Genomic DNA, 13,856 nt, shown 5'->3' on the forward strand with positions numbered 1-13,856 from the left:
TTTAAATGGTTAAATGTTGGTAGAGAAAAAGGAATTGCATTTATATATCATTTTCACAACTAACATCCCAAAGTGCTTTATCGCTAGTGAAACAGTTAAGTGCGGTCACTGTTGTGATGTAGGAAAAAGGCAGCCAATTTCAGAAGACCAATTTCAGGATGAGAGGGTGTGTGGATGGGGTTAGAGAGTGGAGGGTTAAAAAGATGAGAATTTGAAATTTGGCATGTGTGGAAGGAGAGCTAGGAAATAAGTTCAGGTCAATGAGAATAGTGGAAATAGATGAACAGTTAATTGAAAGTATTGGAGGTTAAGTTTGAGATCACTTGGATTTGTAGAGCCTCTCATTTTTTCTGCTTCCAAAATACTGTACAGCTAAGGAATTTAAGTGAAGTTACTGGTTTTGTTCTTTAACTTGCAAGTTTATCTCCCACTCTGAAGACCTATTAGTCAGCCTCTGACAGCACTGCATATGGAAAGATGCCAAATGGAATATTCAGAGCGAGCAGTAAGTTTAGCTGATTAATTATCCTACTATGCTCTAAACAAGGAGGAAATAGAGGTGAGGGTTGAAACAAAGGGAAGGGTGATGGGTTTGTAGATTAACTGTGGGGAAGAAGGAAGGCAGTTTCAAAGAACACCTTCATCTGGAGAGGTTTGACAGCATAGGCCAGTGACCACTCTTACTGGCAGGTACATTCAAACTCTTACATTGGGAAATTAGATTTGACAAAAATGTTTCTCAGCAGTTTAGTACATTTTAAAATGGAATGCTGCAACTTATCCAGAAATTTTAAAGTATATATTTGAACATATAGCTTGCTCTGTCCCCTTACTTAGTTTTACAATTTGCGATAGGTTTGTTTTTACTGTTCTTGTTCCTCAGAATATACTGCTTATAACATGTTTGCTCACTATTTGTTGTCCCAATTAGAAATAATTAATTAATTGTGGTTTGGGGATAATTAAATTATATCTGCAAACCCATTTCATTTAAAGACAACTTCGGACAGAAATTAACTTGGTATTTTACAGTTCCCCTAATGTTTCTTATTTACAATAAAAAGACAAATTTCCCAGGTAATCATTTTTTGGTTATTCTAAAAGACAAAAACTAAGATTGACAGCAGCTGTTTATATAACTTTACTCTGGTACTATTGGTCTTAATTTTCTTTTCTCTTATCTACAGTATAATATCTCCAGCTTTCCTGCATTGTTGTTAGAGGCACGTGGCATTCTCGGAGCTGAAAAACAGCTGCAGATAATAAATACAAAATTACAGCAATCACTGGATAAGTAGTAAAGCAGTTGTATAATGAGAGCGCAGCCAAGGAGCCTAGAACTGAAATTGCTTTATGGCAAATTAGTAATGTTTATTGGACATTTTAGGGCAAATGTTTTGGGATTATTGAATTAACTGGTCACAACAGATAAAGAAAAAGCAGGCAGCGAGGAACATGTGTCTGTAAGGAAGCTCTGCAATTTGCCAGCCATTTCCATTGAGTGGAAAATTGGGTAGACTGAGATAGGGGTATGTGCTTCGATTTTTATCAGCTACCTTTGCAGAAACCCTGAAATCTACCGCATGTTGTTTATGGACATGTGTTATCTTTAATACATGTCGGTGGGGCGGCACGGTAGCACAGTGGTTAGCACTGCTGCTTCACAGCTCCAGGGACCTGGGTTCGATTCCCGGCTTGGGTCACTGTCTGTGTGGAGTTTGCACATTCTCTTCGTGTCTGCGTGGGTTTCCTCCCACGGTCCAAAGATGTGCGGGTTAGGTTGATTGGCCATGCTAAAAAAATTGCCCTTAGTGTCCTGAGATGCGTAGGTTAGAGGGATTAGTGGGTAAATATGTAGGGATATGGGGGTAGGGCCTGGGTGGGATTGTGGTTGGTGCAGACTTGATGGGCCGAATGGCCTCTTTCTGCACTGTAGGGTTTCTATGATTTACTGAGGTGGTTTATATTAATAAAACAAACTTTGTAGTTTCATTATTGCATTTTTAATACAAATAGTGAAAGAATATTTATATAGGTGAAAACGTTTTTGCTGTGCACTGCAGGAAGTTACTTTGGGCTCTAACTTAAATTTATATTTCATGTATCAGCAAATAATGCATCAAAATAAAAGGTTCTGTATACTCAAATGTATTCATTTTAGAAGAATGTAGTATTTAATATACCTTTTATGTACAATTCATAAATAAAATGTCACACATTCATTGTATATAGCATAATGGAGAGAAAAAGTCCTGAAAGTTATAAATAGAGGACTCAAGAAGCTTCATGTTCCAAGAGAACTAAACATGGGATTATCCTGAAAATAGATGCTGATTAAGCTTCTGGGTGAAATACAAAGACAGTAATGTTTTAGCTGGGAGCAGTTTGAATCAAAAACACTCATTGTATTTTCAGCAGTATCTATTTAGTGCCCATATTCACAGATGCCTCCAGTTCCCTCACTGCTGCTAGTAAGTCATCATCAGACAGTACTTCAGTCTCCTCACTGCTCATGCTCAATTCTGACTGCATATCAAGAGCAATATTAAATTCACTGTCTTCAACAGCTTCTAATAACATTGCATCATCAATGTCAATAAATGCTGTATCCAGATTTTCTGTAAGTGTAGAATTTTGTGTTCCAGACTGTAGCCAAATGTCACCAAGCTGCACATTCGTCCATGTTGGACATGCATTATTTTGACTTGGCTCAATGTTCCCATTGTCATCCATGGTAAAAACAATCTCATTATCCTGAAAGAGAGTCGGTTTCAGCTTTAAACAAATCTGATGTTACACAGTGAAAGCTTATTTTCAGACAATATTAAAAGAAAATATCTACACACTGATAAGTTGGTAGCAAGACTTTGATGAGCATTCATGATATTTCAGCTGTTTGAATAAACATTTTATAGAACACGAACTAGCAAATGAAAACACTGAATTTAATGCTGCATCTGTAAAAGACCAGAGAACAACCAACAGGTGCTGCTCAACATTTGCAGTGTAACTGGTCCATCAACTTCATCACTCCAACAACTTATGCAGTTGAACTGTATTTTGAACACCATCGTTTTGCTTTCAGATAAACGATTTTAAACATTTATCACTGAAGATTTTTCCAGTATCAATTTAAACAGTTTCGCTTCCACTTCTACCTTACCTTGTGGCACTTCACAATAATTTGGGGTTCTTATACAAAATATTTGAAGTGATTATTATTAGCAATATTTGAAAACTTCACTCTGGAAGAGAAGTTGCCCATTCAGCTAGAGTCTGTTCAGCCATTCAATTCAATCATGGCTAATCCTGATCCGAACCTCAACTCCACCACCTCCTTTTGTTTCTATTTTGCTTGATGCCAATCCAAATCTTAAATTACAACAGATGCAGTATCCACAGCCTTTTTGGCAAGATGGTTCCAGATTTCTATTTACTTTTATATGAAATAATGCTTCCTGATTTAACTATAGGTTGTCTCACAAACCAGGTTAAAGTCTAACAGGTTTATTTGGTATCACAAACTTTTGGAGTGCTGCTCCTTCATCAGGTGAGTCGATTTAACTATGAACAATGTATGCCTTTTTGTTCTAGGGTTTCCTCATTTGAGGAAGTAGTTACTCTGCATCTACCGTATTAAAATTAATTTAAACACCTCAATTTATCACTCCAAAACCTAATGAAATTTCTCAATGCAACTTTACAATTTATCCTTTTAAGGCCATTTTGGTGAATCTGCCATGGCCAAAACATTCTTTGAGGGTCAGTGCCCAAAATTGCACACAACTCCTGGAGTCTAACCAAAGCTTTATACAACCGGTTCATGTTTTAATTCTAATTTCTTTGAGCTCTATTTGCCCTTCGTGCTAGCTTTTTACCTATGCACCAACTTTGTGATTTCATATGATGTATGTCTAAAGTCATACGTTTTGCCACACCATATTCTCACCATTAAAAAAACCTCACTTCCCCACATTGAACTACATCTTCCATAGTTTTGCCCACTCAAATCTTCAACAGTACAATGGAATAAGGTGCTTCACTTTTGTTAAAATGCAGCTCAATAAGAAATACATGCTTATTCTACTGGGAACTCAAATAATTCTTTTTCACTTTATACAAAGGTATGACACTGATTTATGCATTGGTTTCATTACATACCATATCAACGAGGAAATCCAAACAGCATTCATGGGGTAATGGGTGACCTTGAATCCAAAAGGAATTCAGCATAAATTAGTCTACAGTAGGACTACTGGATTATGTAACAAAACGTTATAATTCAATAGAATAAGATTAGTACTTACTCTCAGACCTGAACTTCTGAGCTCTGCACACAGGATCATAACATTTCTGGTACCAGATTCCTTTCTTCAAGTCAACCACAATCCTACGATATAAGAAAGTACCAAAGAATATACAATTCCCAACATCGTATTTCAAAAGTAGTTACTGAGATTTTGCTGCCAGCTATTAACCATTAGCAGATCTCCCTCACAAACTATTCCTTCCCAACAAGAAATAAATAACCATTGAAAAAATGTATCATCACTATGAGTCGTAACAGGGTGTCATTTTAGAGGTTACTCCAAAAATGTGCTGGGAATCATCTGAAAATGTGACTTAAATCACTAACTTCAGATGGTTCCAACTGTGTTAGATTAATTGTTACCCAGAAACAGAAGAATTAAAATCTCTTCAACTTCTGGATAACTATTATACAGACCCAGACTGCCCCTCCTTAGGACTACCCCAGTTCCTGACACCTCTCCTCGTTCTCTCTCTCTCTCTCTCTCTCTCCCTCCCCCCCCGGGTCTTCCCACTGACAAGACCACACCCTGACAGAATCTCCCCCCCCAAACCCATCAGAAACACTTTTTCACCTCCCCCTGGCTGACTATCAAGAGCCCCTTTTCCCTGGCTGGTCAAGGACTTGGCTGGATCTTTAAACTTAACTGAATTAAGGCTGTTAATGCTGTAAAAAAAAAGGTGTGACTTTGCATCAGACAGAGCTTGCCTCAATACTAGGCCTTGGGAACATGCTGCACTAACACATCCGATTGCCACTCCCAGTAAGTTCAGGCCCAATATTTCACAAGTACCTGGAATGAACATTGAAGCCTCTATATTGTAAGAGAACTAATTAAAAGTGTAGGCATGAAGTTAAACCTTTTATACTATGCACAAGCTGGAGGAAATTTTAGGACATAAAATGAACGATGTGCTCATTTAAGCGGTTTGTACAGGTTGTGTGCTGTAGGAGCAAGCAGTCTCTTCATACCTGCTTATCCTGATACACTAAAGGTATGCTTTAATTTTTCCATAGCTCTACGGAATCTTTTAGAATATTTCAACAGGTAGTGCAATCATGCATACATTTGTAAAATGGGCATTTTAATACGTGAGAGTTAGCATTTCAGCTCAATGAACCTTCATCAGTTCTGAAATATTAACTCTGTCTCTCTCTCCACTGATGCTGCTTGACCTGCTGAGTATTTCCAGCATTTCTGTTCTTATTTTAGACTTCCGGCATTGATAGTATTTTGCTTTTCTAATCTGGAAGCTTTCAGCTTTGTCTATTTAGTGCATTGCTTTACTGAGCCAGTGGGGATGCCTGACTTGTTGCACACTGAGGGTCCACCAATGATTAGAGACTGCACCAATGTGTGAATTGTACTTACATAATATTGTTGCTTTTATGAGCTCTACCAATGTTCTCGCACCAGTGGTTTTTGCTGATGTCATATACAATCAGTTCTTCAGAGGAGAAATAATTCCATCGACGCAAGACTAAGGAAATTAAATTATATTAAGCCATTTTTAAATCAGTGTGATATGAAACTGACATTTCTGCTTTGTTGTATTGTTTAATACTGGTGGGGTATTGATGGTTAAATTGATTAAAAACTTACCACCTTGTATTCCTCCCTTGTTTACTTGACTAGTGATAAAACTGTCAATCTCCGGGTATGGGGAACAATGGTAACCGACCATTGCATCTGTAAAACAAAATTCAGCCTTCTCTGTGAAATACATACAGACTACAACAGGACTGGGTGAACAATTAACAATTATTTCTAAATAGCTTGGTCAAATTTGATATGCAAAAAGCCATATTTATTACTTCCAGTTTCCAGATCGTCAGGGACTGAACATATAACTGAAGAGGTACATCGGGTCCCTGTGAAAGTCCTGATGTCTCACAACACCAGGTTAAAGTCCAACAGGTTTATTTGGTAGCAAATACCATAAGCTTTCGGAGCAATGCTCCTTCGTCAGATGGAGTGGTCTCTGTTCTCAAACAGGGCACAGACACAGAAATCAAATTACAGCATACTGATTAGAATGCAAATCTCTACAGCCAGCCAGGTCTTAAATGTACAGACAATGTGGGTGGAGGGAGCATTCAACACAGGTTAAAGAGATGTGTATTGTCTTAATACACATCTCTTTAACCTGTGTTGAATGCTCCCTCCACCCACATTGTCTGTACATTTAAGACCTGGCTGGCTGTAGAGATTTGCATTCTAATCAGTATGCTGTAATTTGATTTCTGTGTCTGTGCCCTGTTTGAGAACAGAGACCACTCCATCTGACGAAGGAGCATTGCTCCGAAAGCTTATGGTATTTGCTACCAAATAAACCTGTTGGACTTTAACCTGGTGTTGTGAGACTTCTTACTGTGCTTACCCCAGTCCAACGCCGGCATCTCCACATCATAAAGTCCTGATGCACAGACCTATATGTGGGAATTGCTCAGGAAGCTTAAACTTCTGATCTGTAATTCCCCAGCTTCTGCAGGAGCCTCCTGAATGTGTCTGACTCGGAGCTAGATTCTGAGACGTCGGACAGTTCCATGGCTCTTACCCGAAGAGTTACCCAAGAAATGTTAGAGACTTTAAAACATAGTCTAATACCTGGGTAATTACATAACTGACCAACTGCAACACCCCCCCCCGCCCAACCATTCACCAACCTGGCTACCCCTGATTCAACTTGACCCAATGCCTCGTCTCCCCCTCCTCTAAAACAAACATTTGAAGCACATTCAAGCTATCTGTCCTATTAACCTTTGTGCCTAAAAATATGGATTGAATTGTAGGATACTTGCATTGCTTGCTGCCAATTGTTCTGGATTTGGTCAGGTGCCTGGAATAGGTCAACCACAGTCAGAGATGAATAATGTAACTATATTATCCTCTTATATTCTGCTTTTTCCCAAGAATTCCTGTATTCCATTGGTTGTTCTCCCTCGTCTTCTCTCTTAGCTTACCTTTCTCTGTTGGGCTTTACTCATTCCTGGTTTCTTGGTCCCAATTTATTTCCAACCCCTCCCCCTGCTTATTCCTCAGTCTCTACTTTTTAGGATGCAAGCAGGAGAAATTCCACTTTTAACACTTTTAATTGTTCTTGGAATAAGAGTGTTGCTGGCCAGACCAGGATTTACTGCCCATTCATAATTGCCCTCGAGAAGGTGGTGGTGAGCTACCTCCTTGAACCACTGCAGTCCATGTGGAGTAGGTGTACCCATAATGGTTTTTTAAAAAAATCTTGTAGTGGTTTGATACAACCAAGTGCCTCATTGAGCCACTTCAGACGGAAGTTATGAATTAACCACGTTGCTGTAGATCTGGAGGCCAGACCAGGTAAAAATGTTAGATTATCTTTTGTGGTGGGCTTTTATGACAACCCAGTAGTTTCATGGTCATTACTGAGGCTAATATTTTATTCCAGATTCATTAATTTAAGTTCCCCAACTTCCATGGTGTGAATTGAACTCATCTTTGAAGCATCAATCTTAGAATCCCTATAGTGCAGAATGAGGCTGTTTGGCCCATCGAGCCTGCACCGACAACAATCCCACCCAGGCCCTATCCCCGTGACTCCACTTATTTATCCTGCCAATCCCCCTGACCTTACCAAGGCCAATCCACCTAACTGGCACATCTTTGAGTGAGAGAGGAAACCAGAGCACCCAGAGGAAACACACGCAGACACAGGGAGAACATGCAAACTCCACACAGTCACCCAAGGTCGGAATTGAATCCGGGTCCCTGGTGCTGTGAGGCAGCAGTGCTAACTACTGTGCCACCGTGCCGCCCTGTCCAGTCCAGTCACATTAACTGTGGGGCAGTAGCACAAAATAAACTAATCAATTTGATTCCCCATTTCTTTTCCAATTCCATCTATCCTATTTTATGTCTTTTAGGACTTACCAATTTAATTCATCCAATATGTTCACATATTTTCAGTAAAGAAGCAAAATTGTGTACTTTAAATCCCTTATTTTCTCCTCTACTTTTCACTTTGTGGGTGAGACAAAGACTAGTTTTGAGACAAAGGCTCAAACTGCAAAAATGAACATGACCATACTCATGATGCTCGTTTATACTTCAATACTTGGAAGAGACACTGGCGATGAATGTACTGGTCAGCGGCTCAGACGGCAACAGCAGCTGAATGAAAGATATATAACTCCACTACTGAACATTTTACACTTAATTCTGAAAAATTAAGACTGAAACAAATAGAGAAAATCTCTATTTGGATCTTATTAAAAGTAGCAAATAAAATAATGTATACTATCAGTGATGGGCAGAAATATCATTAACATCTTTATCCTTATAATTATAACAGAAACAGGTTTAAAGTTAATAGATAATGGCAGATTGAAGGGCTACTTTGGTGTCCATCTGAGTAATACGCAAACAAATTATGAGCAAACAAAATACCTGATGCAGGGAGATGTGTGTTATCTTGAGCATGCCTTCCTTTGGTTTTCTTTGTATCTGAGCTATCACAAGTCAGAACTGTCAAGCCATCAGAAAATCTGAAAATTTTATAGTATTTTTGTCATTCAAAACTAAATTGTACCTAAATTTAATTATATCAGTAAGTGACATTCTTTCTGATAACTACCATGCATCACTGCACTTAACTTTGAATTATTCTAATACAAAATCTTCAATACTTCACAGGCTGTTCTGGATCACATAAAAAACAGTAAGAAGTCTCACAACACCAGGTTAAAGTCCAACAGGTTTATTTGGTAGCAAATACCATAAGCTTTCGGAGCAATGCTCCTTCGTCAGATGGAGTGGATATCGAGATATACACACCATCTGACGAAGGAGCATTGCTCCGAAAGCTTATGGTATTTGCTACCAAATAAACCTGTTGGACTTTAACCTGGTGTTGTGAGACTTCTTACTGTGCTTACCCCAGTCCAACACCGGCATCTCCACATCATCACATAAAAAAAACAGGCCAATAAATGCTATTTACTGTGCTCTTTGAATAGTATTTTCCTTCTATTCATTACAATTATAGGAAGAAATTATGATGCAGTGAGATCATTAAATTTATGTAATCAGGAAAATAGCTTGTTTAAATACGCAATAGGCAATGATCTGAGTGAAAATAGCAATATACTTACATAATATCTTGTTTGATCAAACAGCATTATATTCTTAAATCCAAAAATAGGATTATTGTATGTGCAACAATATACATGTAAAGAAATAAATGAGAAGTGTGATGATACTGTGCCTTTAAGAAATGTAGTTTTTAATCACGTTTCTTGTAAGGGGCATGTTCAAAGGTCAGCTGTTTTATAGGGTGCCGATTTGTCTGGGCGACGGGCAGCTTAAATGTTGAGAATGCAGGATAACTGATTTCAGTGAATGGTGTGTTTGTCTAAGCAGAGTTAATGCACTTTTGTTTACTTAGGTTTCCCTTGGGGTTTCAGAATAGGGTTTTGATGAGGTTGATTGACCATGTGATTAATAGAAGGAGCTAGGCTTGCAGGAAAGACAGTGGGCTCTATTTTACCATTTTGATTCGAAGTGCTGGGTTGACTTGAAACTGGGAGTGTTTCAGATCCGACTTTTAGACCCATTCTCAGATGCCCCCATCTGCACTCTGCCTGAAAAAATATCAGCGATTCTGAATCGCGCTGCAGAAGCCTGTAGACGGGGCTTAACGTGCCCGAAATCCTGCAGCTCCGATTGGCGCCTCCAACTGCACATACACAGAAAAAAAAAATAGAATGCGGCTCCCTGCCACATCACTCCCGGGCTGGATAATGCCTCCTCTGGCCCCCACAGACATTGCCCCATTCCCCCAATATTACTGGCCCCCTTATCCCCCACCCTCTCCGCCACCCAGACTGATCGCGGGCTCCTCCTCCCTTTCCTCCCACCGATCTCAAGCAGAGTGGCAGCAGACCCCCCTTCCTCCCCCCACCGATCTCAAGCAGAGAGCCGTCGGACGCTCGGTCCTTACCTCCTCACTAACTGGAGTGCCTGAATTGGACTTTTGTGTATGAAGCATGTCTGTTTCGCGCTGATTCTGGATGGGCAAACACAGTGGTAAAGGGGGAAGTGCCGATAAGGTTGGGCGTGCAGCCCATTAAGTCAATCTAAATACAGTGGAGCCCCGTTTAGCGCGAAATCGGATATGACGTGATGAATCATTGGACCCTTTTTTTTGCTGCTCCAAATTGTTGGAACTTTATTGATGCCATACCTAACGTTGCTGACGAGAGAGTTTAGGAAAAATAGCTCTTCCTGAGAAACATTATTTTCCGGCTTGGGAACAAACTGATTTTCTTCAGCAACTTCAAAATAAGTGCTCTTTCCCAGTTTGGATGATTTATACAGTCGGAAGTTTCTGTTCTTTGTATACACACCTTTGAAAAAGATCAAAGCAAAAGTCCTATCATATATTACACTTTACAGCAAAAATAAAAATGGAACAATTGAGGTTGCATTGTAATTTGAGGAAGCCTCAAACATATAAAAGCACATCTGTGGTTAACAACATTACCCGCATCGGAGGAGAATATTTAAATACATCTTTCTCCTAAACTTATCGGCCAGCTGTTTCAGTTTGTATCTCAGATTTTCAGTAGCTGCAGTATTTTGCTTTTTGCATTTGTTTTGGAATGACGCTGTTTTGTGGATTTCACCAATGGGCTAACGTGAGTTTGAGAATCTAGATTATGAAACATTATGTATGAAATCCCACAGACCCACTAAACATTCCCGTAATTATGGTTAGAGACTATTTGCACCTGCTGATCTGCCACCTTTCTGATTCCTAACTTGCAGTTTTAATGTTTGTTATTTTTAAAGCCAAGTAGTAAAGTTAGAGAAATTCAAAACCACGACAGATTCAAAATTATCGTTACAAATTGTAACAACTACTGTCACACTGTGGAACTCACTACCCCATAGAGCGGTGGAGTCTGAATCATTGAATGGTTTCAAGGAGGAGAGAGATATATTTCTAATAAAAAGGGATAAGGGGAGATGGGGAACAGGTAGGGAGATAGATTTGAGACCAGGGAGAGATCAGCCATGATCTAATTGAATGGTGGAGCAGGCTTGAAGGGCTGAATTTGCCTACTTCTGCTCCTAATTCCTATGTTCCTAAATTATTTTTAACAGCTTATGGTGTAATTAAAATGTATTCTTCTGGGGGTTTTCCGCCCTCTACATCCACATCACCTGTGCTTTATTTGGCAAATTGAGGCTATTGAACTAACTCATTCTTCAGTCACTATCCTCAATTCTCAGGAGGAATCAGTTATTACTTGATTATTAACTACACATGTAGGTATAAATGAAATAAGTAGTTACCTAAATCCACAAAGAGTTGGTCACTTCCGTATTTATCTTTAACAATTAGAAATGACAAATCTGGATCCAAATGGTTTTCCTCCAATTTTTCCCACAGTGCATATTTAATTCTCTTTGAGGGGAGATTCTCAGAACTCTCAACATTAAAATGCTCCCTCGTGTCTTTGCTGGCTGGAATAAATGTACTGGTTGACAGCACAGCACTGCCACCAGCACCTTGGTCATCTCTCCCACATCTTGTTTCCAATACTCTCATCACAGGCTGCAAAACTGTTCGTATAAAATTTCCTTAAAAAAAACCAAATTTCATAGTTAATTAGTGTGGTTATGCAATCACGGGGACAATAATTTGTTAGATGCAATTATTTCAATTTTTTTCATAAAGCATTTGGAATTTTTTGTTTTGAAGTCTCTTCCAAATGTGGAAACCCATCACCTAAAGTCTCTGGACCAAGCTACTGAAAGATCCTCAGAAGTAACTGCCTGGATTTTGCCTTCAGAATAACTGCGCTCAGTGCTATTATGCAGCAAATAGTATAGCAACATCCAGATTCAGCACATGCACAGTTAAACCTGGAGACTCGACTATTTACAACTTAACAATGACGTAGATGAAGGGACTGTATGGCTGGAAGCTACATTTGCTGACTACACCAAGATAGGTAGGAAAGTAAGCTGTCAAGAGGAGGTTAAGTGTCTACAAAGGAATATAGACAGGTTAAGTGAGTGGGCAAAAAATATGGCAGATGGGTAAATGTGAACTTGTTCACTTTGGCAGGAAGATTAGAAAAGGTGGATACTATTTAAATGAAGAGTGGTTGCAGGGTGCCTGAATGGGGGGGGGCCTGAAGGGGGGTGGGTGCCAATCAGACATCAGTGCGTCTCTCCTTTGCAGGGAAGGAGGAGGTAGCTGCTCAGTGGTGAGGGGTTGTCAGTGAGGTGGAGATTTTCCCCCCCCACCAAAGGTGGTTGAATACCACCAATCAGGTGCTGCCAGCACCAGCAGGAAACCCTCAGGTTTTCCCGCTGGCAGTAGCATACAGTTTTTTAAAGCAAAGAATCACAGCCCTGTGTGTAGATTAAAGTTTCCATGATTACATGCACCTCAGATTTCCTGATTTATACCATGCCCTACATTACCACTATTGCTCAGTGGCCTATAAACAACACCTCGCAATGTTTGCTGTCCTTGCTGTTTCTTAGCTCCATCCAAACAGGTTCTACATCTTGATGTTACGATGCAAGATCCTCTCTCACTAATGTAATTATGTCATCCTTTATTAACAGCCCAATTCCGCCTCCTTTTCCTTTTTGCCTATCCTTCCTAAATCTCGAATACTCAATTCCCAGCCACCTTCACTGTAATAATTGTGAGGCTCTACAATTACTTGGCAGGTGAAAGTAATTGTTTATTTGAAGCAAACTACGCTCAAGAGGGGACAACAAAGCCCTCTTTACTCTTCGACACCCGAGGGTCAACTGCCAGAGCTCAACCACTACTCTCCAACCACTGCAACGCAAACTTCGACTTGCATTCCACAGCCGCAGAACACGAGCTTGGACGTGCATTCAACTGCCGCTCTGCACACTTAAACTTGCGCTCAACCACCATGTATCGCGCTTTGCACTACCAATTCTCCCTCCCCCTTTAAGTTATTTACAATTGTATTTATGAACAGACAATTATTTACACAAATAGACAAAATTATATTTAGCACAGTAGCCTATCAGGAGACTTCCACATTCTATGAGAACATCTCAACTCTCTGGCCGGCTCTGTCTCAGCTGAGGTAGCAATGTTTTGAGTAGCGGTCGGGTGGTTTGCAGTTTCAGACGGTGCACTAGTGCAGACATCTGATCCAGTTCCCATGGGAACAACACGAGGGCCTCTCTCTAAAATAAACCGTCCCACTAAACTTGGCACAATCAAAGGAATGCTGGTAGGTGCTTCTGGATAATGCTGCTCTGTTTTCATTGTGTTAGTTTCTCTCTTCCGTACATGGTCTACATATTTCCTTACTTTTTTTCTTTGGCGGTCAATCAGAAAGGACACCAGGCCTACTTTTGTTATAGTTTTGCTACGGACCCAGGCTGGATCAACCTTAAAGTTCCTGATAAATATGAAGTCATTTACCTCAACTGACCGATCACCCTTAACAGAATCGTGATATCCCTTTTGTATACATTATTTCATTTCCACCTTCCCTGCTAAAC

At 39.8% G+C, this 13,856-nt stretch overlaps 2 protein-coding genes across 2 annotated transcripts in view; one reads left to right on the forward strand and one right to left on the reverse strand.

Moving 5' to 3' along the window:
* Positions 1–2,221, forward strand: part of cenpu (centromere protein U) — a 36,273-nt gene extending 34,052 nt beyond the window's left edge. Inside the window, exon 13 of the mRNA XM_078215057.1 lies at positions 1,188–2,221. Within this exon, the coding sequence (XP_078071183.1) occupies positions 1,188–1,298 (111 nt within the window). The 3' untranslated portion in view covers positions 1,299–2,221. The remainder of the gene's footprint in view (positions 1–1,187) is intronic.
* The window catches only part of primpol (primase and polymerase (DNA-directed)), a 31,559-nt gene continuing 19,862 nt past the window's right edge, over positions 2,160–13,856 (reverse strand). The window contains exons 7-14 of the mRNA XM_078215056.1: positions 11,643–11,930; positions 10,528–10,690; positions 8,733–8,830; positions 5,913–5,999; positions 5,682–5,790; positions 4,308–4,390; positions 4,162–4,208; positions 2,160–2,754 (exon numbers count right to left, since the gene is read on the reverse strand). Coding sequence (XP_078071182.1) covers positions 2,422–2,754; positions 4,162–4,208; positions 4,308–4,390; positions 5,682–5,790; positions 5,913–5,999; positions 8,733–8,830; positions 10,528–10,690; positions 11,643–11,930 — 1,208 coding nt within the window. The 3' untranslated portion in view covers positions 2,160–2,421. The remainder of the gene's footprint in view (positions 2,755–4,161; positions 4,209–4,307; positions 4,391–5,681; positions 5,791–5,912; positions 6,000–8,732; positions 8,831–10,527; positions 10,691–11,642; positions 11,931–13,856) is intronic.

Source organism: Mustelus asterias, chromosome 6 (assembly GCF_964213995.1).
Source record: "Mustelus asterias chromosome 6, sMusAst1.hap1.1, whole genome shotgun sequence".
Lineage (NCBI taxonomy): Eukaryota > Metazoa > Chordata > Chondrichthyes > Carcharhiniformes > Triakidae > Mustelus > Mustelus asterias.